The 23704-nt window shown below is 39.8% G+C and overlaps 3 protein-coding genes across 5 annotated transcripts; 1 reads left to right on the forward strand and 2 right to left on the reverse strand.

Annotated features, from left to right (window-relative positions):
• Positions 1-2560: 2560 nt before the first annotated feature.
• LOC148398027 (eosinophil peroxidase-like) lies at positions 2561-8852 on the reverse strand. 2 transcript variants are annotated; one of them, XM_088376679.1, is made up of 16 exons: positions 8760-8852; positions 8567-8623; positions 8406-8490; positions 6648-6823; positions 6333-6465; positions 6099-6225; positions 5785-5991; positions 5327-5681; positions 5081-5241; positions 4744-5002; positions 4495-4665; positions 4179-4416; positions 3901-4100; positions 3764-3811; positions 3496-3579; positions 2561-3338 (listed from the first exon to the last, which is right to left on the reverse strand). In XM_088376679.1, the coding sequence occupies exons 2-16, from the start codon at positions 8619-8621 to the stop codon at positions 2926-2928; spliced, it is 2712 nt and encodes a 903-aa protein (XP_088232805.1). In that variant the 5' UTR covers positions 8622-8623; positions 8760-8852; the 3' UTR covers positions 2561-2925. The 2 variants fall into 2 exon arrangements, with proteins under 2 accessions (XP_088232805.1, XP_088232804.1); XM_088376678.1 differs by having other exon boundaries at positions 2561-3383.
• Positions 8853-16251: 7399 nt separating this feature from the next.
• On the forward strand, positions 16252-20028 carry sftpbb (surfactant protein Bb). Of its 2 annotated transcripts, none has more exons than XM_088376789.1 (11): positions 16252-16487; positions 16704-16756; positions 16953-17021; positions 17156-17278; positions 17352-17468; positions 17804-17884; positions 17958-18141; positions 18212-18354; positions 18560-18640; positions 18732-18839; positions 19064-20028. In XM_088376789.1, exons 1-11 carry the CDS (start codon positions 16433-16435, stop codon positions 19100-19102), a joined length of 1053 nt encoding a protein of 350 aa, XP_088232915.1. In that variant the 5' UTR covers positions 16252-16432; the 3' UTR covers positions 19103-20028. The 2 variants fall into 2 exon arrangements, with proteins under 2 accessions (XP_088232915.1, XP_088232914.1); XM_088376788.1 differs by having other exon boundaries at positions 16258-16487; positions 16950-17021.
• Positions 19330-23567, reverse strand: usp39 (ubiquitin specific peptidase 39). The gene is made up of 13 exons (XM_088376787.1): positions 23382-23567; positions 23021-23099; positions 22843-22937; positions 22629-22765; positions 22113-22265; positions 21809-22034; positions 21640-21714; positions 21473-21540; positions 20995-21183; positions 20702-20844; positions 20441-20576; positions 20080-20166; positions 19330-19522 (listed from the first exon to the last, which is right to left on the reverse strand). Exons 1-13 carry the CDS (start codon positions 23449-23451, stop codon positions 19469-19471), a joined length of 1512 nt encoding a protein of 503 aa, XP_088232913.1. The 5' UTR covers positions 23452-23567; the 3' UTR covers positions 19330-19468.
• Positions 23568-23704: the final 137 nt, after the last annotated feature.

The following is a 23704-nucleotide window of genomic DNA, read 5'->3' on the forward strand; positions in this document are numbered from 1 at the left end:
TTGGTTAAGTGCGTACGTAAGTCAACAAAATAAGATTTCCTCTTTTTTTTTTTTTCTTGTTAAAACCCTCAAGTTTTGCCCAATTCTGAGTCCTTCCCCCTTAGCCTATTGTTTCATTGGCCGGGACAATATCACAATGACAGTAAATCTCCCCCCTTGGTCCCGCCGCAGCCCACCATCTGCCGCCAGCGCGGGACAAAGTCAGATGTTCCCCCCAATTATAAGAGCCGTCCCGGGGAGTTGTGGTCCCTGCATCAAATCCCCCCCCAACAACACCCCGCGACCTCCACTCAGCATTGTCGCCTTGGTCCCCGCGCACGTCCCATCACATGATTGACAGGTCCACTGCACCCCAAAGTCTGCAGACTTTTAGCACATTCCTTTACTGCAAAAAATGATGTTCGCTTATTCATTCAACAGAAAAGTAATTAATTTTATTTTGCATTATTATTATTATTATTATTATTGTTGTTGTTGTTAAAAATGTCATTTCCAGTACTCTCATGATTGTCCCTTTATAAGTTGCTCATTTTTAATGTTTGATCGTAATCTTTTTTTTTTTCTTGCACACAATGATGATGTATGATATCCGATCTTAATCTTATTTTTTTTCTTGCACACAATGATGATGTATGGAAGGAAATAAATTCATTTACAAATGGGTGACTCAGTACCAGGAGAAATTTAGGCTTAGGCACATTTTGAGGACCGAACCTGGGATTAAAGATCTACTTGCTGCACCACATACCGTCTATTGCTATTTGAGTTGGAGACAACTTTGGCGAGAGGTAGGCTAAGCCTGAATTGGTTATGGCATTTATAAACAAACAATCACTGTCACTTTCACACCTATTGATAATTTAGAGTCTTCACTTAAAGTAACATGGCTGCTTTTGAATTGTAGGATTTAGGGAGAAAGTACAAACTGCACACAGGAAGGCCGCAGTAGAGATTTAAATCCCAAACTTTAGATCAATGAGGACATTTTAGAATTTGAACTGTTAAATTGATTAATCCATGAGTTCACCTCACTACTCCGCATTGATATTGCTAATGGTGGGTTTGTGTAAGCATGCACATGTCAAGTGCGTGTGTTGGAGACAGCAGCTGGTTCCTGTCCCTCCCTTCCAATGGCAGAACTAATGTGAGCCACCACAACCATCTACCATTGACTGCCTGTCTATAGGACTCTTATTCTGTTTTTGTTTTATTTTATTTTATTTTATTTTGTTTTGTTTTCTTGACCTATTAAGATGCATAACGCCAGTGAGCTTGCTCAATTTACCACAGATGTCACTTGAGGAGATCTGAATTGCATGGCATTAAAATGTTCTTTTTGCCGCACTGTCATCACTCTAAAGACTTCAATTTGAGCCTTTAAATATAATGCACTCAAAACTTTCGAATTTGTGAATGCACTTTACTAATCATGCTGTTAATGTATGTTTTCTCAACTCAACTCAATTAAACTCATATGTATTTCTAGACCACTTTAAAGCAACCACCGCTGCATACAAAGTGCTCTGCAGTAAATGGAGCAAAATTAAGTCATACAACAACAAACATAAGTCAAACAAAGTTATAACAGAGACCGTAAAAAATACTGTACCTATATGTCTGTTGTTTTGGACAGTTAATTTCTTAGAGTACATTTTACTCCAACACAAATCTATTTGGTTCCTCTCTGAACACAGAATTAACACAAGAATAAAAAATATTCAGAGTAATTTGGGAGTGCATGACCAAATAGACTAATTTTGTCCTAAAATGTACTCGACAAAATTTACTATGTATTGTTCATAGTACGAAAGTAGGCCTATGTGCAACTCATACAATAGGTCAATTGAAGCTGCCCAGTAATAGAATAAATGCAGCAAACTGTGATTATTATAATTAGTAGTAGTAGTATCATTATTATTATTATTATTATTATCAGTAAATGTTACAAATGATAGATCATGTTATTAATTCTGAGAGGATTTTCTAGTGACAAAAAGTCTCTGTGGCCCCCACATATTCGAGTCATAATATGAACAAAACAGTAAAGTTAAAAACAATCTACGATAATTTAAGACATTAAAACAATAGAAGAACACTCATTAGGATATAAAAAACTTTTTCTCAGGCTTTTAAAGAGAAGAAGAGTAAAAGGTTTTGCATTTCTCTACTGAATTTGAAAAAGTAAAATTCCACAGGTTGTGGCGCTACCTTCTTTCATATACGGTACCTTGAATATTAGCGTCCTCTACTGGTCAAGAGAAAAAAAGCTTCTATTAATTTTTTATTGCTTGGGAAGGGAAGAAGTGTGGGTGTAACAAACTCAAGATAATTACCCTACGTAAGAAATTATGCCACTACACAAATGCTTTCTGTTCAATAAATTACTCGGGTCACGGTCATTTGAAGTCACTTTTGTAGCGCTTGAAAATGTATTTTTCTGGCTCATATTTTAAATGAGTAATTACTATTTAAAATGTGTAAACCTTGTGAAATACTGGAAACAGCCAATAAAAAGTGATAATTCTGTTGTCTACGTGAAAAGAAAATTTAAGACAGCAAGTACCTGCTTTATTCATCTATTTATTGACGTATTCAATTAAATTATGATAACAATTCAGAAAAGAAAAGCTTTTTGGTTAATAGTGTTGCTTCGAAATTAGCCCATTATATGTTACAAGTCATTTTTTTTCAGAAGAGGGGAATGGAAAGGACTGTGAGGTATGTAGACAAATTGTATATGCTCATGCGCTCACACATGCACACAAACACACACTCTGTCTGTCCATCTATCATCTATCCACCCATCTATCTAAACCACACTTTTTAAAAAACGGGGCTCAACGCATATGTGCAATACCTTCTTTGCGTTATACAGGATCAAAGGGCTTTTCCATATCTATTTTTCAAATTGTTTCGGTCTAGTGTTTAGTCCTCTGTAAAGAGTAAATGCCCATTGAAGAAGCTGTCTCTTGTCAGACCATTGGCTCCAAAGTTAGCCACAAGCCATATTCTGTCTCCCCGTTTCAGTTTGATGTATGTAGCTCCACTAGCTGTAATGTAACCATCCTGCCTAGTAGTGTATGAATGCAAAATGATCTCGCCATTGCGCAATAGATCGACACTGGCAGCATGCTCATAGATGGTGCAGGAGAACTGGAATTCGTATACCCCTGGATATGTGCAAGTAAATATGCCCGTGTTGGTGTCAAAGCTGTTCTGTCCGTTATAGATGACCTCGTGGAAGGGGATCGGAACGCCGGCTTTGGGGAAATTATTGCTCAGTCGTACAGAAAAGGCCATTTTCTCACTGTGATAGGATCCTGGGGCACCTGGAGGTCCTGGAAAAGGAAAAACAAAGATAGATAGGTAGGGACCTGGAGCTCCTGGAAAAGGAAAAACATAGGTAATACCCTTAAACTGCTGGGTTAAAAACTATCCAGCAGTTTTAGGCATATGTATGTACCTCAAGCCTGAAAAGAAAATAGATAGATTTACCAGGTGGTCCAGGGGGTCCAGGAAGTCCAGGTCCATATCCTCCTGGTGCCGGTCCTGGCAAGGATGGCCACGCTGACCAGGGAGCTAGAATCAATCAAGGTGTGATGGCAGTCAGTTAATATACACAATTTTTAGTCAAGAAAATTTAGAAACGATTCAATCCCATTTGCAATGTATATATATGTTTATACAGTAAGCTATAAAGACAGATATATGTCTATATTACAGCAGAAGATCCAATTAACAGGTGTTTTTGTGTTTCACATACCTGGACTGGGCATGGGTGCGTTTGGAAAGGTGTCGGGAAAGCCATATGCTAGGACACATAAAATGGCGAGGTCTATCATTCCAAAACCCAAAGACAACGGACACCCTTTTTGTCAAGATTCTGTTGATGGGACTTACGAGTTTCCATCCATGGAGTGAGGTCAAACTCCGGGATGTAGGCGCAGTTGCTGTAACCGTCCCCTCGTGGCCGGAACAAGAAAGGTTGGTCTGGAACTTCTGTGACACCGGTGTTATCACAGATAATGCGGGACATTGATGTCGTCAGCAGAGACGCCCTCTGGGCCTTTGTGAAGACACCCTCGTTCTCCCACCAAAATCTAATGAGAACATTTTGTCACTGAGTTTATACTTGACAGCAGATTGCGGACATGTACTATATGGTGTTATCTCTTTACCTGTCTCCCTCTCTACTTTTGCTGAACTGAAGTCCAATCAGGCAGGCAAACAAGGGTCCAACTCTTCCTCCTTTTACCAAAGGTTCTGTAATTCCTCCGAGCCATGGATCTATGTTGTCGGGTGTGCCGTACAGATCCAGAAGCTTCTCAGCCAATTCCTTATTCTTCAACACCTCAGCCAGTTCCTCGAAATTTCGGGGTTGTGAGAGACCACAGAACTTTCGCCATTCGTTATATCCTGAGAAGACATATCATACGTGATAAAAATCCAATCAGGAGATAATGAACAGGTATGTGCCAAGACAGAAACAGATACCAGGGAGTCCATGGTCACGTCCACGCTGAATGTTGAGAGCGCCCAGATCCAGCGCCATCTCAAAAGAGAATCTAAACAGCAAGTCTCTCAGCTCCTCTGTCATGATGGCATCCTGAACATTCAACTTAGCCGGCCGACCTACGAGTCCTCTCAATATTGGGTCTAGGCCACCTGAAATCATTTTATTACATGAACTGTAATAAAATGCAAGGACATGTAAGAGAAAACATCTGCAGATTATGACCATACCTTCAAAGACAACCCTCCATGGTGTGTTCAAGGCTGTGTGCAGCAATGGAGATGGGTACAACGGATGTTCCTCGTAAGCGGCATTGAGACGGACAACAAATGGCTGAATCATTGAGTGGCCATATCGATAGGCAGCTGTTGCGTATACATTCGAGATAGATGGGTCTACGAATTTATTATAGCCAGGGTAGGTGGAGAGCTTCTTCGCCACAACGTCAGGTCCTACAATGTAGCCAACGTAGTCTCTGAACGTAATAATCTGAGGGACAACATAAAATGTAAACAGCCAAATTCATCAAACAAGACTAATGTTAATGCAAGAGCGGCAGTCTCTAACCTGGAGATACGCTCCCACAATCTTGCGAGCTTCCTGGTACAGTCTCTCTCCATTCCAGGAAGGATTTAGTTTGGCCAGGGCTCGAACCAGACGGTTATGCTCACGAAAGAATAGCGTGTGCAGCGATGTCAAAATAATGTTCTCGTTGACGCGTTCATCACCTTCACAGTAGACATCAAATAAAATGGTTGCTGATGGAATCCTAAGGAGAAGATACCAAATGAGCTTGTTCAGCCTGCCACTCACCTGCCAAAAAGCACAACACCTCCTCGGCATTTGGGTTGTTGGTGATGCGAGCTCGGGTTGCACACACGTTGGCCATCATTTTGGTGAAGGGCAGCAGTTCTCTGCCTTTGTCAGTATACTCTGTGTTGGCCCTCAACAAGCCCTCATCTGTGGTGAGGTCACGGAGCTCTAGAGCTTTCTCTTCATCTGAGCCGTATATCTGACTTCCGTCGATGAAAGCCGTGAGGGCGTTCAACTGTTGCCGTACTGTGCGAGAACCAAAGATGAAGCCTGTGTCGCCAGATCCACAAGTCGCCGTTGACCGAAAGAAGGGGATGCACTCCTGCTTGCCGAAGCGCGAGTCACCCTTGGGAATCTGTACAGAAGGCGAGACTCGGTGAGAGCGTTTGTCTGGATGTGGCTCACGTCTTTTGTTGTGGGGGTGACACGCGTGACAGACACTATGGGACGTCACTGACCAGAATAGGGAAGCAAGGCTCGGAGCGCTCACAGCTCTCGTCACAGTCCAGACCGTTGCTTAATGAACGGATGACGGGTGAATGCGGCGCTAACGTCTGGTCGTGGTCCGTCCATTGTCCAAAGGAGGGCAACAGGTGACTGAAGACTGAGTCGTCCACCACATCGCCGATCGCTGCGCCAAGGATGCGGTTGGACAGCTCTCTTGCCTTAAACGATGAAGACATCATTTAACCACGATGGTGTTTCAATTGTATATGCTCCATTGGATATCCTTCGTTCGATATAATCAAGAAACAAACAAGAATGACCGTACCAAGGGAAGAAGGAAGCCATTGATTTTCAAGGGGTCCCAACCTCGGGGCAACGAGAATCCGTCCTGGTACTGAGCAGGAAGCCAGCGTCTGAACGGTATGTTAGATGATCCCCATCGAGGATTGTGCCTGCAGGTGAGTGAAATTCATCAGAGCTTTCATTGGTAGTCCTCTCTTTAGTAAGTAAAACCTAATCAATGCATCCAATTGGGAAGCAAGAACCACTGTTGTCTTACTCGTTGTTACAGACGCCACTGATGGTGCGAAAGATGTTAAGGTTGGGGACTGTCTTGCATGAGGGCATGCGTTGACGAGGGGAGCAACCTGTCAGTTCTGCAATAAACTCCAGATCTTCTTCAGACAGCAGATCTGGCAACAAAATCAGACCAGTGATTGACGGGCTACACAAGTACGTTTTTTTTCTGCCCCTCATTACGAAATCCACATCAGGGTAGGAATGCAGAACCACTGAAGGTAAACAAGGTAAACCCAATCTTGGAGAGTCCCAAATGTTGAGTTCTGACTAACATTGAGATAGTATTTCCATTCACCTGTGGCATTAATGGAACGTCTTTGACGTCTTTCTGCAGAAGTTTTGATGATATTCAGTGTGGTGTCCATGTAATCAGCAGATCGGGCCACCTCACGGGTAATTCCAATAGGTTGCTTGAAAAAGCGCAACACATCCTGAGGTCTGGCTCCATTCCGCCTGATACGATCAAGGCACCTGGAGCATCAAGAGGTCACATTTACAAGCAGCAAGCCTCAGAGTAAATTCCGTCATTTGGTAAATGTGCACAGTCTTGAGCCCTATTTTTGGAGACAGCGCACAAACATCTTTATTTTCGTGCCAGAACAAGTCTTGTTTATTGTGTTGGGTAATTTGACGTTTGGTTTGCGCCTCAATGGGCGCTGGCGTTTTCCATTTCATGCCCTTGGCGCACCTGACAATTTAGTGACAGAACTGCTAAAACAGGTCTAAATTGTGGTGCAAATGGTGTAATTTGATCAAAGTATAGGAAGACAGACTTTGAGCTTCGCAAACATGTGAGATGGGCGTCATCTTATTTAATTAATATATATAACAGCAGTTTGCGTCATTCCCTGCAAAACAATGTAGGAATCAACTCACGGAACTAATTATTACAATAATGACTGCTGCACAACAATGAGGGTGTGGTGGGGGTGAGGGGTTACTCTTAACTGGTCCAAATTGTTATGTATTTGCTCCAAATACTCCTGTTCATCTAGCTATGCCAGCGATGTATATTGACAGGGAGAACAATTAAATGCTCTTCCACTAGATGACAGTCGGTCCAATGAACCTGTGAAGCCATGCTTCCATTTCCACGACAAAAAATGTGTTGGTAGTTTAACCTTGCAAACTCGATTTTACACCGAGTAAGTAAATTTGTGAGTACATTGAGACAAGATCAGTTTTTTTAGTATATTCTGCGTACATATTTAGTGACATGCTGTTGGATTTGAGTCATGGCTGATTAAGGTCGTTAAAAACCAGTCTACACTCCCTGTCCTCATTAAGGATGCCATTCGCCATAACTTTAGGTGCTTGTCCCAGCTGACCTTGGGTGGCAGATGAACTACACCCTTGACTGGCTGTCATCCAATCACTGGGTACAAACAGATTTAGGGCAGGGCTGGGCAATTTTTTGTCCAAAGTAACCACAGAAAGAACTGGAACAATTGTAAAGGGTCACGTCAACATGCTTACACCAACTTGGTCCATATTAAGTGAGTGTATTTGAAAGCATTAAATTTTCTCGTTTTAACAAGGTGCTGCTTGACTTAGGGAAAACTAGAAAATACCAATTATAAAAAAAATATAAACAGTCATTCAAATTATGCATCATACCATTATATTACTATTTAGTCAACATTTATAAATTATAAACTTTCTCTAGGTATGATTTCGTGTTCAATTAATCGAAGGACGTTTCGAACTTTGGAAAAAACCCAGACAAGATGAATGAGAGTATTCTAGTACTACATAGCACAGCCCAAGCCAATAGATTTACCGCCAGAACCCCTGTGAGACTGATTTACTAATGAGGTAATCAGACAGCCCAAGAAATGCTTTTATTTTTAGAAATGTTTTGAGTTGTCCCTCAAATGTTGCTTGGAATTATAATAAAATATATAAGATGCACTACTATCTTAATAATAAACCTGAGCTTGCAGCGCTGACGTGTGAATCATTTTTTTCCTCATCAAAATGTGCCAGCACTGGTTTGTATGCAATATTCCCCCCTTCAGTAGAAAAAGTCACTTTATCAAATGTATGAACTCACTCTTGTCTTGAATATTCATACGCCGAGTCCACTTTAGTGATGGCAGCATTCACAGCTTGTTCAAGGCTCTCCCTGCTCAGATGTTCTGGAAGAAAATAGAAAGTATATCAAAGCTAAACTGTAAAAAATTAAATGCGGGTTAGCAAGCTATTTTTACTTACGGGCATTCACCTGCCACTGCAGGCAAATTGCTGCAAGCAGCAGAAGCTGAAACATATCTGGTGAGGAGATAGAAAACATTAAATTGCCTCTTCAAACGCATAGAATTGAAATTTTATATGAATATGATTAAATAGCAATCATGAATAGAAATAAAGAAAATGTTCACGTTTTAGTCGAAAGATATTTAGTGACCTGAAAAGATGCAGCTCCAAGATTTGTAAATCAGCAAAGGCAGGCTGTATACTAAGAAAGTTGCTATGATGGCACCTTTTATAAAGGGCGCGTCACTGGAAACACTTTACGTCATCAAGAATTTGAAGCATTTTGTTTTCATTGTTTTTCTTTTGTTGCGTTTTTTTTTTTTCTTTGTTCCGCCTTGAGCTCCCGGTTCAACCACTTCAACTTTAGCAATTATGAGAACTGTACAAGGTAGCAACGCAGTACCTACTCATTATTACAATTAGACAAAGCTCATTTAAGAAAATATCTGTAAATAGATAGAGATAGATAGATTTTTTTTTTTTATCCTGGGGGGGAAAATTCGGTTTTCGGACATACTTAATAGGCTCCTAGAAAAGGCTGCCACTCACAATGGCGCCAACAAAGGAATCCAATAAGTGCAACAAGATACAAGTCATCAGTTGCTTGTAATGTAATATAGATTGTTTTTCTACTATATTTTGGGATTTATTGTTATGATGCTGCAATGTTTGCTCAGTATTTGTATACTGCTGCCTAAAACATATTGAGTCGGCGATGTGTAAAAAAGTACAAGTAACATAACATGCATGAACAATGGGTGCACAAAAAATCGAACTGACAGATGATTGCAAAGATAACAACTTCCTGGAACTGTGTTCGTGACAAGACGCAAAGCTTGATTACCAAACCTTCCAGTCTTCAACACCCACACACACTTAGACAAGTGTAATTTACATGATGCCTTTTTTAAATTGATTTTGTCGTTACGGTAAGTGTAAACTGAAAAATGACTTGATCAAATATCACTTATAGGCTAATATACACATGTTCAAAGCCGTCTTGTGAATAATTCCAGTTGTGACCTAATTGCCTTTGCAATCATTTGAATCCCCTTCAAAAAAAAATGTTCAGAATACCTAAAATGTCATGAGCTCAGAAAGACATCATTTTAAATGTTTCTGTTGAAGTCTCTTGCATCTTGGACAGAAGCATGAAGCTCATTAACCTGGCCAAATTGTAACTTCCTCATCTGAAGACGCATGCAAGGCTTTGAATTTTTTCTTCAAGTAAGTTCAAAGCTTGCTCTATTGGCTTGAAGTCAGGCCAGCTTTGTTAAGCTTTGGTTACCTTCCATCTCTGCAAACTCCAAGCATAATAAATGTACAGTATTGTTAAATTAACACCATCACAGTCCCTCATAAGAGTGCCCTTGTTTTGGACAAATTTGAAATTGGATTTGTTAAATAAACGGTCACATTCTAGACAAGAAATATAGCTTTCTGTTACACATGAATAAATAAGACTTATATGAAAAAAGGAAATCAATTATACATTTGCTGTATTGACATACATATTTATTGTTTATTAAAACATTTACTTCAGGTCCCTTGGATTAACCTTAACTCCACAAAGCCAAAACAAACTAGACTTAGTAGATTTATACAATTTCATGGGACAAACATTAAAATTTGCTAAGAAATGCAGGCCAGTGCTTCTGATAGTGTTTAGTCCAGCAAAGTAGGTCTTGCTGGGCTTCAATGTTGACAGTATTTGGTTTCATCAAACTTTTGACTTTTATTGCAGCTCTTGATTCCAGCCAGAGGAGGAAGAGATCCTATCCGGATTCTATCTTTTCAAGATGTTGTTAGGTTTATTTTTACAGTTGGAGTTGCCATTTGGAGGAACTACAGTAGACCGACTCCCTGACAGATCAGGTTGTGCAACATGCTTTGGATGTTCATAGAAAGGTGTAACTCAAGTGGAGCAGGGGCTTTCTATATCGGCCGCAGACTGTGTGTGAATAGTACAATACTAATTTGACTCAAAATCATTCCAAAGTTTGATCATTTACTTGTAACAGATCATTTTAAGGAGCATATTCTGGATAGTGTACCAAAGACAGACATACTGACATAGTACAAGCCTTTGAATTGAGGGAATGTACTCAGTCAGTTAGTCACCTTGGATTTTACTTTGACTGTGTCTATAAGAAGTCACACACAGGTGTCTGCATATGCATGACCTTTTTAGCTTCAGCAAATCCAAATCAGACACATTGACATCAGTCCATTGAATATGCAGGGATAAAAGTTTTTGAAGGAAATACAGTATATATATCTTCTGAAACAGATTCAGCAACGGAAAACCAACCAATGACCGCCATCCGGCTCATAAACAACCCCGGAACTAGGTACTATGATTCCCCCAAGGGCGATGGGTGGCCTTACGTGAAGAATGGGGAAAAGGTATTACATATGTACGTATCTTACAGTATGTTTTAAGTAGTCTGTTCAAATGTCAGGTCTCATGGTTGAGTTTCTCTTATTGTATCACTCATCAGTCTCATTGCCTGGAAATGGAAATTAGTTGAGCTTAAAAGCAATTGGCTTCCTGTTTCTCTGCTCCTTGCCCTGCAGCACCTGTTGCGGTAAAGTTTTATTCAACTTCATAAAGCAGTCACATTTTTAGTTTTCCAACCGACACAATTTGTCACTCAAGCAACACACCCTCTGACGGTACGACTTAATTAGTGGTTACAGGATTGGAAAGACGCAGAGTATAATGAAAACCAAGTCTTGTTGACGAAAACAAATGAAAGAAAAAATACTGATTCACACAAAGTCTCTTGAGAATCAACAACCACAATAACCTTTGCAGGTGAGCGTAATTTGAATTTTTCAAAACTTTTAGATGCACATATAATGTTCAATATTTCTGTGCTTTTCTTTTGCACAACCGGCTCTTCAGTAACAAGGAACTGGAGGGCAAAATTTACGATTACTGTCTGAGCCGTAATTGGACCAATACACTTTCCGGTTCGGTGAGGATTTATATTTAAACTATTTTCATCATGCTGTTCACATTTTCCCATCACGAGAGCAGGAAGATGGAAAGTCCCCACTGAGCTCAAAGTGTCATTAGCAGATTGCAACAAAAGACATACACAAGAATTTTGTACTGTATATAATCAACCCCAAAAAATATTTAATAATCACAGCCCTAAATAAAGTTCCTACACACCACCAGACTCTTACCACAGCGTCTGCAGCACAGATATCCTTGTCAACTTTGTCCGCACGTCACTAATGCCCAATAGATGTCCTGTCTTCATCAGATCATCAATGGCCACAGTCATTTCATTATCAATATTACATTCTGTTCCACAAACAAATTAATACTTCCACTGCTTGTATCTGCTGTTTTGTTTAACTAATCCATTATCTTCCAGCTCCATTGTGATCATGAAATTATGTCAGAGATTGCCACAACATAAATTCTTGACTTTATTATCTGTTGATGGTCATCCTTGATACCAGCAAAGTTCTTACAAAGTCTCTTGTTGATTCTTCTATCTCCTTCACAATCCACAATGAAATGCTCTTAATACTTTTAAGTTGATGTAAGATGCATGTACCTTGCTCTTTACGTCCCACATCACAAATATTTTATAAAATCCATTTTTTCCCCATTACCCCATGTCACCTTCAACCTCTTCCTCCACGGTATATTGATCAACACACACCACAAATCCTTGTAGTCATGGGATCACTAAATTTGAACAACCTCATTACTTTTGTCACTCACCGACCGCTTTTCTTTTCAGCCATTCTTGCATGTACAAACTGATTGAAACTCTGCATTATTGTCGTTTACTGTAATATGCTTTAAACCCTGTACTGTAGCACTTTGCTGTTTCCCTCATTATAAAATGTACGACTATTATTAAACAATCACTCTGTCACACAGCAATTTCACTCCCACCTCCTTTTGTTTTCTGTTTTGTTTTCTCCGTCTTTTCATTCTTATTCCACAGCTATGTTCAACACACACACACAATAGTCACACACTTATAACAACAGCAAGGTAGATCAAACAATACAAGATTTAAATCACACACCTTTTTGTTCAGTGACAAACATTTTACAATAAGAGTCATATTATGCTTTGTTTCAGATTTACTGTGCGACTGGCTCAACATAAACATGTTACACATGTTAATAGGACAAGCACTTTAAAGTATCTTAAACTGAGTTCATTGTAGGTCATTCACTTGCTTTTCTATCCCTGTATTCATTGAGACTGTTCTAACTTTCTCCTCTATCTCTTGGTTTCATTCCATCACCTGCACATGTATTCTTTTTACACTATGGCAGGAATCAGGACTTCCATCTCCCTCCCCATTATTTCAACAGCTTAAAAAATTAATTAAAAAGCATTCAGTCACCTCATTGTTGAGGTTGTGGTCTTGTTGCAAAAGGTGAGCCATCAACCAGAGAGCCAAACCACAGGACTAGTTGTATGACATTCATCAGTGAATGAAACGGCTTAAAAATCTGGCCTACTAAGTATCAAACGCGTTTGAGGTTAACATTGGTGCGCTAAAGAGACAGGAGTCAAATAACATAGAGTACGCAGTATACCTCTTTACCCAATCATGCCACTCCACTGCCACTGACCAATTAACCTATTTACCAGTTGAACGTGCCAAACAGTTGTTCGGTTTTTTTTGGGTTGTTTCTGTCTCCCAGTCTTATTGTGGAATACACAATTTATTAGTAACTTAACCTTAAAGCAGCGTTCAACCAGTTTAATGAGTTCTTGCAACACATGGCACCTTTTCACTTTTATTACGCGGAAGTAATGAAAGAAAAATCCAGTTTGGTAAGTTGATTAAATCATCATCTTTCTTGTATTTTACATTTCCAACAGCTTCCTTTCATTGTCTTGTACAATAATGTGAGTCCAACAGCAATCAATTTTGTGCTGACCTCCTGTCAACACAAAACTGATTACAGTTACAATTCAAGTATAACAAATTACAATATTTGCTACAATTAAACCAAAAATATTAAACAGTTGAAACTGGATGAACAAACAAACATAAAGTACATTACTGATGACAAACACTTTCATTCGCTGGCTCCAGATTTATTACACGACACATTTTGCACTCATGGTAAAACTGTACCAGGTAACAGTAAAGTAATTCTAGTTGTGAGTCAAATGACACAAGTGTCTATTACTGACTGGAGCAATAGAGGTGGTTTTATAAAGTGATTAAACTTATTTTTAGCATGTGATGTTCACCTGGAAAATATTAAAAAGGGTGAGGATGAAGTTTGACCACATACTTGGCATTGTTCAACTGCTGTTTCATTAGAGCCAAATGAATCACAAAACAAATGCAAAAACTTTCCTTTCCAGACACATTTTTTTTTATCATATTGCAGGACAAGTAGTGAATTATATGTATACTATATGACCTGGTTATAAAGGTTTGTATCGTGATGAATGGTTTCTATTCCCATTCATAAATAAGTTGGACAGTAAAAAGTCATACAGAGTCATTTGTCAAAAAGTAATTTGCTTTCTTCCATTTCGAGCAGAGCAAAGAAAACTTCCGAATAAAGCAAGGATTTCATTCATTTACGTCAAGTGACCATACAGTTAAATAAGTACTTGGGATTTTTCATGTATGACATTTCCATTGTGTGTCAAGAATAGACTTTCATTTTACAATTAGTGCAAGGCGGGGATTTCTGCTTGTGTGCTGTTTCCGCATACAGTGATCTCAAAGTCACACCTTAAAAAGATTTTTTTGCACCGAGCTTTAACTTTAGGTGTAGCAACATTGATATTCATTCCGAGTTAAAAATCATTTTTGCATGTAAACAAAGATCCCAGATTTTCGCATTCAGTCATTCATTCATTCATCTTCCGAACCTTTTACACTCAGGAGGGTCGTGGGCGAAGGCGGGTGAACCCTGAACTGGTCCCCAGCCAATCGCAGGGCACACATAGACAACCATTCACACGCACACCTCCGAGCAATTTGGAGTGCTCAATCGGCCTACCATGCATTTCATAAAGATGTTAAATTCAGAAACATTAAACCACATAATAATCTCGGAATATTACCACAAAGAACATTAACACGCTGCAGTCTTTAAAGATAAAGTGAGAAAATTTATACAATGCTCTCTGACAATGTTATATTGTTTTACAAATTGAAATGTTATTTTTAAGGGAAATATTTTTGTTTGTTTTGTGTTTTCTCTCAATTGTACTTCTCCTGTATTGTACTTTGCCAGTGTGTAACAGAAAAAAATATAATCTAAATATAATATATAATATAAAAATATTACATCAGTTTTTTAATGAGCAGTTTAACAGTGACGTGTTGTAATCTGAATCATTTTCAACTCACAGATAAATTGGTCAGGCTCTTGTTCATGACAATGTGTTGCATCTGTAAACAAATATAAGAGGCTGGCTGCATGAAAATATTTAATTGTTGCGCTAATTATTCAATCAGATCATTTGCATTTTAGAGAGAAAACACAATGCCTGTGTGGAGGTGTGCCATAATGAGTGAGCAAGCATTTGTCTGAATGTTCCCTGCGATTGTCTGGCAACCAATCCATTGTCCAAAGATGTCGCCAGACAGTTTTTAGTAGGGTGGCCATGGCGACCAACAACTCACTGAGGGGTGAGTTAACCTCTGGACAGTTGAATCATGTACAGTGACACTGCACTGTGGGGTTTAAATGAACACATTCTGTCTTAAGCCAAATGTTCTAACAAGCACCAGTAATATTTTTTGGGGTATATTTACAATTTATAATATTTATGTATTAAATCAGTGGCAGTTTTTATTTTACTTCCGTGTCACGTTTGTTACGTAGGCCTACCAGGTGTTACTAAATAATTACAGTACCAGGGAATTTATTCTCTCTGCTGATATCTAGTGATCACTTAAAAAAAAGTCCCTTTTTATATGCGGTTACTGAGCTGTGCCTTATGTGTACAGTCATCTCTCGCTATATCACGGCCTCACTGCTTCACAGATTTTTTTCACAGTGCATTGTGCTATGGCTTCAGATGAAAAAGACACGACAAAGCAGAGTCAGGCCGCAGAGGCGCACTATATAGTATGAACTGATGATTAAAATTATTATTTTAGGGTAGTTATCTGGAAGAAAGTGTTTACTTCTCTTTGTTAAACAAATGGCTGGGCCTGAAAACAAGTTTTTTCCTATGGTGTCAATGTTATACCTGTATAATAATGGTAAAAAAATAATGGTTTCTACTTCACGGATTTCACTTATCACGGGTTCTTTTCGGAAACATAACTTCAGCGAAAAACGAGGGATTACTGTACTGGAAATTTACAAAACTCTGTATACTGTGTCTGTGCTCTGATTGAGCAAATATGTTTGCATAAATGAATAAGAATATTTACACATTGATTAGATATGATAAAGTATATAAATTGGTATAAACCAATAAGAGTATGTACACATTGCTGGTGCTCCCCCTTCAGTAGTTTGAAAAATATGCATGGAGCATGTTGTGGTTTATTAGTGCGCTACCACATCCAACATGGCGGGTGCGTTAACGTGTAACAGCAGGGTCTACGTTTTTGCTTCCTTTTTGCTTCTCACTTGCCATTTTGACAACGCCTCCGAGAAAAGATACAATCTTACTATGTATAATGTGGGAAATTAAATTTGTTAAGAATTCGTGCTTCTCAGGTGGTATGTGACGTCCAAGTTTACATCCATATTGGGAGAACTTCCGGAGCGTCACCCAGATTTATTTTTTTTTCGTCAGTCAAATAAATACATATCATCTGGTCAGTGCTGTTTCTGTCCTGCTCCTACATGATGTCGTCTTTTGGGTTTCTCCTAGTGGTCGTAACGGCGTTTCTCTGCCCCGGTAAGATTAAAGGTGGAAATTTTAATGTTTGCATCGACATCACCTCACATTTTCCTGACGAGCACTGTTGGGTATTATTCTGTACAAAATGGGGTGCGGTTTATTTACTTTCGTGGGAATGCTGAATATGTGAGATTACATTTATCATCCGTGTCATTTTGTATTTTCATTTGATAAAATTTTCAACCTATATTTTTTGTGTCTTGGTATTCTAAGGAGACTCTATGTTCATCAAAGACCCTGTGGCATTCATTAAAGACACTTCTCTGGTAAGACTTAAAATAATGAAAGGTATTCTTATTTTATGTTTTTGTTAAGCACTTTGTTATGGCGAAAGCCGTTTTGAAATTGCTATCTAAATAAATGATCTTAAATATTTTGTTCATGACAAATGTTCTCACCGTGCTTTTAAACACATTTGGACGTTAGTGATAATTATTGTTTGTGCCATCTCCTTGGAAGAAGGGCATCTGCTCAGAATGCAGCCAGATTATCCAGCTCTCTGCCAACGTGATTCCCAGCAAAGACAGTAAGGTGATGGTCGTTAGCGTTTGTCTTTCAAAGAAATGTGACCCTTTCAAAATGTGCCTTTGTCTACCAATTACTTTGCACACATTCCAAGGATTGTTGCTTGAGGGCTAATTGCGTTACGGTCTGTGCTTTTGCAGGAGCATGTATACCAAGCCTTGCATGCACTCTGCCAGCACCTCCCAGACAAACAGGCATTGGAATGTGACTTTCAGTTGAAGATGAATTTATCCAAAATCCTGCTGCAACCATTTGGTCACGGGGTATGAGTTGTCCAGTGTTCTGAATTTGAACAGTTTGACATCAGTTCTACAATGATGTGTTTGCCTTTTCTAGGACGGGGAAGCAACCTGCTCGGCTTTTGGACTGTGTGCTGCCCACAAGGATGAGGAAGAGATGACACTTCCCCACAATGACAATGGGGAAGATGTCCCTGCGCTCACCAAAACGCATGTGCGTATGATGTCACAGAAGGGAAATATTCTGTATATCAAACATGATAACCACTTGCGAAATCTAATGAGGAACTATGTATAAATGTGAGAATGGATCCACTGGGAAAGCCAGTGAGATAAGTGCTATAGAAGATGACCGCACGAGTAGGCGTGCGGACAGACCCTGGCATGTCATTTTACTTTATCGATCACTTGATCTTTTAATTCTTTTTGTTAATCAAAGATCATCGTATTATTTTGTAAGAGCAGCATTGTCATTGCATCGCATAACATTGCGCACATGGTCCTAAATTTTGTGGCAACTTCCATGTATTCCTTTTCATTTTCATCCAGGAGCAGTTCAACCCGGCTTGCACCCTGTGCTTGTTCATCATCAAGAAACTGGAGACTCTTTTGCCCCAAAACATGACTGAGGTCTGTTTGTGTAGCTATTTTTGCTGTCATTCTTCGTTGTACCTATTGCCTGTCACCCAATTTCTTCTTGCAGGATGCGTTGATGAAGATCATGGACGAAGTCTGCGATCTCCTCCCTAAGAGCTACAAGGACAAATGTGACGACTTTGTTGGCACATATGGCGTACAGATTGTAGAGTTCCTGTTGTCGTCAGCTGCCCCTCACACCATATGTACACTGCTGCACGTCTGTTTGTTCAGGGACTCAACTGGCACAGGTTAGTAGCAGCTTCATTGATGATATCGCCAACTTTCTAATTAAGTTACAATCCTTTGATAACTTTCTAGAGGTGCCCGCCCCTTCGGACTGCAATTCATGCCGTACACTGGCTGCGCTGAGCCGGCTTCAACTGGGTGTCAACGCCACAAAGCCTCAGATGTCCTCTTTCCTGCAGTCTGTGTGTGGTCAACACCCAAATGCTATCCCCAAGGTGTGACTTCTAGCTAAAGTCTTTCAAATCTGTTAGGCATGGGTTCAAATGTTCTTAGGTGGATAATGCCTATGACTAGCTTCCACATTCCCCTTAAAATAGCTGCTCTATCAATTGAAGACTCAAAACTGCCTGTAGGTATCAAAGATTGTCTTAGGTCAACAGCCATGATACATCAATAAGCAATGAGCTATTGTGATTTCAGTGCGAGTCATTCACCAAAATATATGGTGCTAGACTGCAGCAGGTGTTGGAAAAGCAGGCGGACCATGAGGACATTTGTGAAGTAAGTACAGAAGGTAAACCACTTCACTGGACTGACGTTAGATTTGTATTGATGAGTAAGTTCTGAGGCAAAAACTTTGTCTGTCCTCCAGAGAGTCGATCTGTGTACTACAAAGAAGTCGGAGCTGGTGGGGAGCAATCCCTGCACATGGGGGCCGAGCTACTGGTGCAAAGACACAAACGCAGCTCAGAAGTGTGGCGTAAGTTATAGTCACAGACCTTGCTCACTTATTAACCAGAACCAACCAGCACAAAGTGCAGGGCGAGAGCTGAATTTGTTGTTTGTTGCCAGCATGACTCCACATCTACCTAACCCGTTTACCCAAAGCTAAATTACATACAATTATTTGTTTGTTTAGCCACCTGTGAGCATATATTTACATTTGTCACCTTTTTAATGACGATGACGTATTTGTTCTTTCAGAACACGGCCTTCTGTGAGAAGCATGTGTGGAAGAAGTGAATCGCTTGTGATCAAATACATGCAAGGTTACACACAGTCACACACTTTTGCCTTTTTTTTGTTAATTTTTTGCCTTCCTTATTTGTCTGCATGAAAACAAATAACTAACACTCAGAATTCAATTGCGACCAGCATTTGTTCAGTTGTGTTTGATCAATGAATATGGAAATGATCTTTGTGGATGATATTAAATGTCTTTAGGTTGAAAGGCAAAGTGAAGAGCTATATTTGTTCTTGCTCGGAAGGGCAAAAGAATGTTTATTTAGAAACAACATAAAAACACAAACAGTGGAAAAAATACATACGTGATTTCGATTTTTGGGTCGTGGAAAAAAATGTGTTTCTGTCTTAGGCTTCTTTTACCCACTACGCAGCAGTGTGGTTGTTCGTGTCCTTATCACTCTCCTGTCTCTTCCAAATCTACAAGAGATGAAAATGGAATCTATAATCATTTGATGACCGAATACGACCGCAAATAAATAATTTGATTTGTTTATCGAGTGTAGCCAAAAACGCAAATTACGGAATGCTGGTTAACTTCCAAGCTCTGGTTATTTCAAAGGATTCTTGGTGTTACCATTTTAAACTAATACAAGAGCAAAACTAAAATAGTCTTTAATGATAGAACTGACTACAAAGCTCATTTGCACCATAGATGTAGTGTGCCTCAGGGATCTCACAATTGAACAATTGTAATTGTTTGTACAGAAGTGTAAAATGCAAATGAAGTTGAAGTCAACTTGATAGGTTCCACTGGACATTATTTGAATTTCAGACAAGTAATAATGAGACTTTCACAGCCACAATTTTTGATCTATTGTGCACAATTGGATTTGTTGAAAAATATATACGCTTTCACTGTTTAACATGACTGACAATGCTTGACTCAGCACTCATGAAATAAAAATTAAAATGACTGCAACAAATGGATAACTGTGATAAATGACACCACTTCAGCAACAAGACAGACAGCTCACCTGGATATAGGCCTCAGATAGCGTGATCATCTGGGGCAGGATGTCGATCACCTGCAGATCCTGCATCTCATACCACTTTCCAGTTCCCTGATAGAACCAATGTTTGGTCAGCAGAACCGAGTCAACACACAGATTCATACTCTCAGTATTATACAATGAGTGACTTGAAAAAGTATTCATACCCCTTGAACTTCAACTCCCATCTTCCAATCAACTCTACTCAAGCTTCCCTGTCCCTACTAATTAGGTGACTTCTGAACTTAACTGATGGCACTGAATGGTATTTAATGCTATCAGAGTACGAAGTTCCAGGAGTGTGAATATGTTTTCAAAGCAGTGTACATCTTCAGGCTGCACCTACATGATGCAGGACATGAATCCTGTAGGCTCCTTCAGTTGGTTTCCCATCATGCACCACATTAGCGACAAGGTCATATGTTGTGTTCTTCTCTGTGACTTGGGCTTCTTCTGTCAAGTACTCACGAAGATCTACATTCCTGATAAAGACAACACAACACTTGATCACATTTGATAGCACTCGGTTCAATAAGGACGGCCCACGTTTGGTGTTGGTTGTATCCGATTCTTTGACTAAACTCCTTTGTCTTAGCGCAACGCTTACGTGATGGGGAAGTTGACGATGGTGGGGTTCTTTTCTACAAAGAAGTTATTCTTTGTGAACCTTTTGATGCAAAAGATGAGGTACGGTGGCAGTTTGGTCAACTGGAACCTTTTCAGGAAGTTCTCCTTGTATGTTTTGTACTCCTGGAGACACACCAGACAAGGGGCTGCTTTTTGAATACCGAATGAGTATCAGAAAACAATTTCAACACGAGTCACGAGTTTTTAGAGTCAAATCTCTTTTTGGCAATGACTTTTTGTCCTATCACACGATCTCTACAGATGAATTGTTACCTTCTCGGTGCTGCCATTGAACTTGCCCAGTATGTTGAAGAGAGGGACTTGTGGGATGATAAGCTGCTCCTTCTCATCCTTGTATAAGGGGGCAGTTGGGAGGTCAAGGGTCAAGAATAAGAATGTGGACTCCGACATCTGCTCCTGGTACTCGTCGGATAGGAGCAGTGCCTCCTTTTCCTCTGGTGTCTGGGAATATTGAAAAATCATGAGGATTCATCAAATAAGTGGAAATCGAGTAGAAGTAGTCAAGTGGAGTGATGAACTTTACAGCCCCTAAAAGACCTTCATAAACTTCAAACTATTTTTTGAATAATATAATGATTTATTTATCTATTTTCCATACACAAATTTCAGATTTATTTACCTCATTAATTATGACCTACCCCATTCGTCCATTTTAAAAACTAAATGTGGATCGAGAGCATTAAAGTGTGAGTGACAAGCATTCTTTGAGTCAATTGTGTAGTTGACTGACCAGATCTGGGTGTGGTAGCTTCTTTGAGAAGATCCGCATTGAGCCTTGGAACGCTTTTGTTAGGATTGCTAGATGGCAGGAAAACATGATTTGATTGATGAGTTGATTTCATTGATGATTTTAAAACATGACAATAAAATAACACTTGTGTTTTCCTTCCCACTCACTTGGCTTCTTCTTTGTACCTCCGAGAGCGCCGTGCAGCGCATTCAAAAACCATGTCATGAAGTCCACAGCGTCTCCTACAAAGCACACATCACAGGCTTACAGTCAACTCCATAGATAGGCAAGTCATTCCATCACTATTGTTCCCAACTGAAAGCACCGAATCCCGACCTTGCTTGGTGATTTGGAAGTTCTTCTTGCTGCACAGCACAACGGCCTGGAGCATCTCATGAGGAGACACGTGGGCCTTGAAGTTTCTCGGATTCCAAAGTTTGCGCATCAGCTCACCAAAACGCTGCACCAGGAGGAACATGATGTCTCCCGGGGGTCTGCGGATCCCTCGATAGTTTTCCTCCTCAAGAAAGTAGTTCCTCAATGGCGGGACATTGGAAAAGGCCTCGAAGATACAAAGCAGTTAAGTACAATTGCGGCCTCTCAGGAATTGGAGTGCCATAGAATGAAGACATATTAATACCTGTAAGACCACATTGGCATAGTCATTGGCTTTAATGTTGTTGAGGCCAACAATGCCCGGCAGGTAAGTCGTTCCGTCGTAGGCTCTGTAAAGTTTTCCCTGCTTGTCCAAACCCGAAATGTGCTGCTTGGTGAATGTTGGTTTCAGAACATACTGTGAAAGGTAAAATAGTGGCAAACAAATGATGATGCAGAATCACAGAAGTAAATGCTCACACACACCTGCAATTCTTGTGATTTTTTTTTTTCCCTAGCCATAATTTAGTTTTTGCTAGACATTCACTGGTGTGAATTGATATTTGCAATTTGAATCAATTAGTCTGAAAAAAAATCATGTTTTTGTGCGCTAACATCTATGTTAACCATGCCCCATATCTGTGGGAGAAAAGAAAATCTGATGGGCGCAGGGCCGAGCTGGACATCAGCAAAACTTAATTTGACTAGACTTGGCCTCTCATTCAAAGTCAGCTCTAAAACATGGATGGATGTTATTCTTGGTCCTCAGTGAGCAACTCACCGTAATGTCTTCTAGTGATGAGTCAATGATCTCATAGTTGTCAGGCAGACAATAAAACTTGAGAGTGTGCAGGTTGAGGAACACATGGTGGGTGAACTGGACACTATGGGTGTACGCATGGGATTTCAAACCTCGACCTACAAGGAAGGCAAGTAGCATGTGAGTACATCTTAAAAACTAGAAAGTGATGTTTCATTGAAATAATGCACATTACCTTGAAAGTACTTGCCACATATGAGGCAGGCGTACACATTGATGTGTGACAGGGAGATGGAGCAGAGCTTCTCAAAGTCAAAGTCCAGCACACTCCTGAAGGACAAACACAGAAAATGATGAGCTGAGCTAGGGGACATGATGGCACCGAGATTTGCGTAGGACTGAATGCCTCTTGCCTGTTTATGGTGTCAAGATACGGACAGTGACGGCTTCTTCGGTCCTCTGCAACACGACCTCGTCCTTTTTTGACTGGCACTAAGACATGAAGTGAAGCAAAGGTAGTGAAATGTTTCATTCATCTCACGCTTCTAACTGGCTACCCAAGCATGCTAATCAGCAAGACCATCAGATACTAAATAGGAGACGATTTTGGTAAATTATTGTGTGCTTTTTTTTTATTATTGTTTAAAATATATGCTTAGATTATGTGGGCTTGGGTAAACACTATTAAAACTACCGCGATTTGGAATATATATTTGACGTTAGCCACGAGCTAATCTACAGCCAGAATGAATGTTGTAACTTGTTTTCCCCCACCTTCCTCGTTGTCTTCATCGTCTAGATCATCATCTCTTTCTCGCTTCAGAGTATCCATTGCAGTTATCATAATATAAGTTATTGGTCCAAACAGAGCGAATTTACCACCATAAACTTTGTTTCACACAAACCAATCGGTCGAACACGATATGCGTCGGAGCCCGCCGTGCTACGTCACTCAATGCGACGGACGGTAGCCACAAAATCTAAACAGGAGTTTATATAAATACTCACCAATAGAAAGTACATTATTTTGTAAAACAAGTGATATTGCACTTATTATGAGACAGGTTTAATTTTGATACACTCTAAAGTAGTTTTTT

This window comes from Syngnathus floridae, chromosome 5 (assembly GCF_059516105.1).
Source record: "Syngnathus floridae isolate MCC-2025c chromosome 5, RoL_Sflo_1.0, whole genome shotgun sequence".
NCBI classification, from domain to species: Eukaryota; Metazoa; Chordata; class Actinopteri; order Syngnathiformes; family Syngnathidae; genus Syngnathus; species Syngnathus floridae.

Excerpts from the sequence above, each read along its gene's own strand:
- LOC148398027 (XM_088376678.1), bottom strand. The coding sequence starts at position 8,621 with ATGTTTCAGCTTCTGCTGCTTGCAGCAATTTGCCTGCAGTGGCAGGTG. Across the intron at positions 8,491-8,566 it reads GCAGTGGCAGGTGAATGCCC|AACATCTGAGCAGGGAGAGC; the intron begins GTAAGTAAAAAT and ends ATTTTCTTCCAG. Across the intron at positions 4,417-4,494 it reads ACGTGACCATGGACTCCCTG|GATATAACGAATGGCGAAAG; the intron begins GTATCTGTTTCT and ends ATGTCTTCTCAG.
- sftpbb (XM_088376788.1), top strand. The coding sequence starts at position 16,433 with ATGATGTCGTCTTTTGGGTTTCTCCTAGTGGTCGTAACGGCGTTTCTC. Across the intron at positions 17,022-17,155 it reads TTCCCAGCAAAGACAGTAAG|GAGCATGTATACCAAGCCTT; the intron begins GTGATGGTCGTT and ends GTGCTTTTGCAG. Across the intron at positions 17,885-17,957 it reads TGCCCCAAAACATGACTGAG|GATGCGTTGATGAAGATCAT; the intron begins GTCTGTTTGTGT and ends TTCTTCTTGCAG.
- usp39 (XM_088376787.1), bottom strand. The coding sequence starts at position 23,451 with ATGATAACTGCAATGGATACTCTGAAGCGAGAAAGAGATGATGATCTA. Across the intron at positions 21,184-21,472 it reads AGCTACCACACCCAGATCTG|ACACCAGAGGAAAAGGAGGC; the intron begins GTCAGTCAACTA and ends CAATATTCCCAG. Across the intron at positions 20,845-20,994 it reads TCAATGGCAGCACCGAGAAG|GAGTACAAAACATACAAGGA; the intron begins GTAACAATTCAT and ends GTGTGTCTCCAG.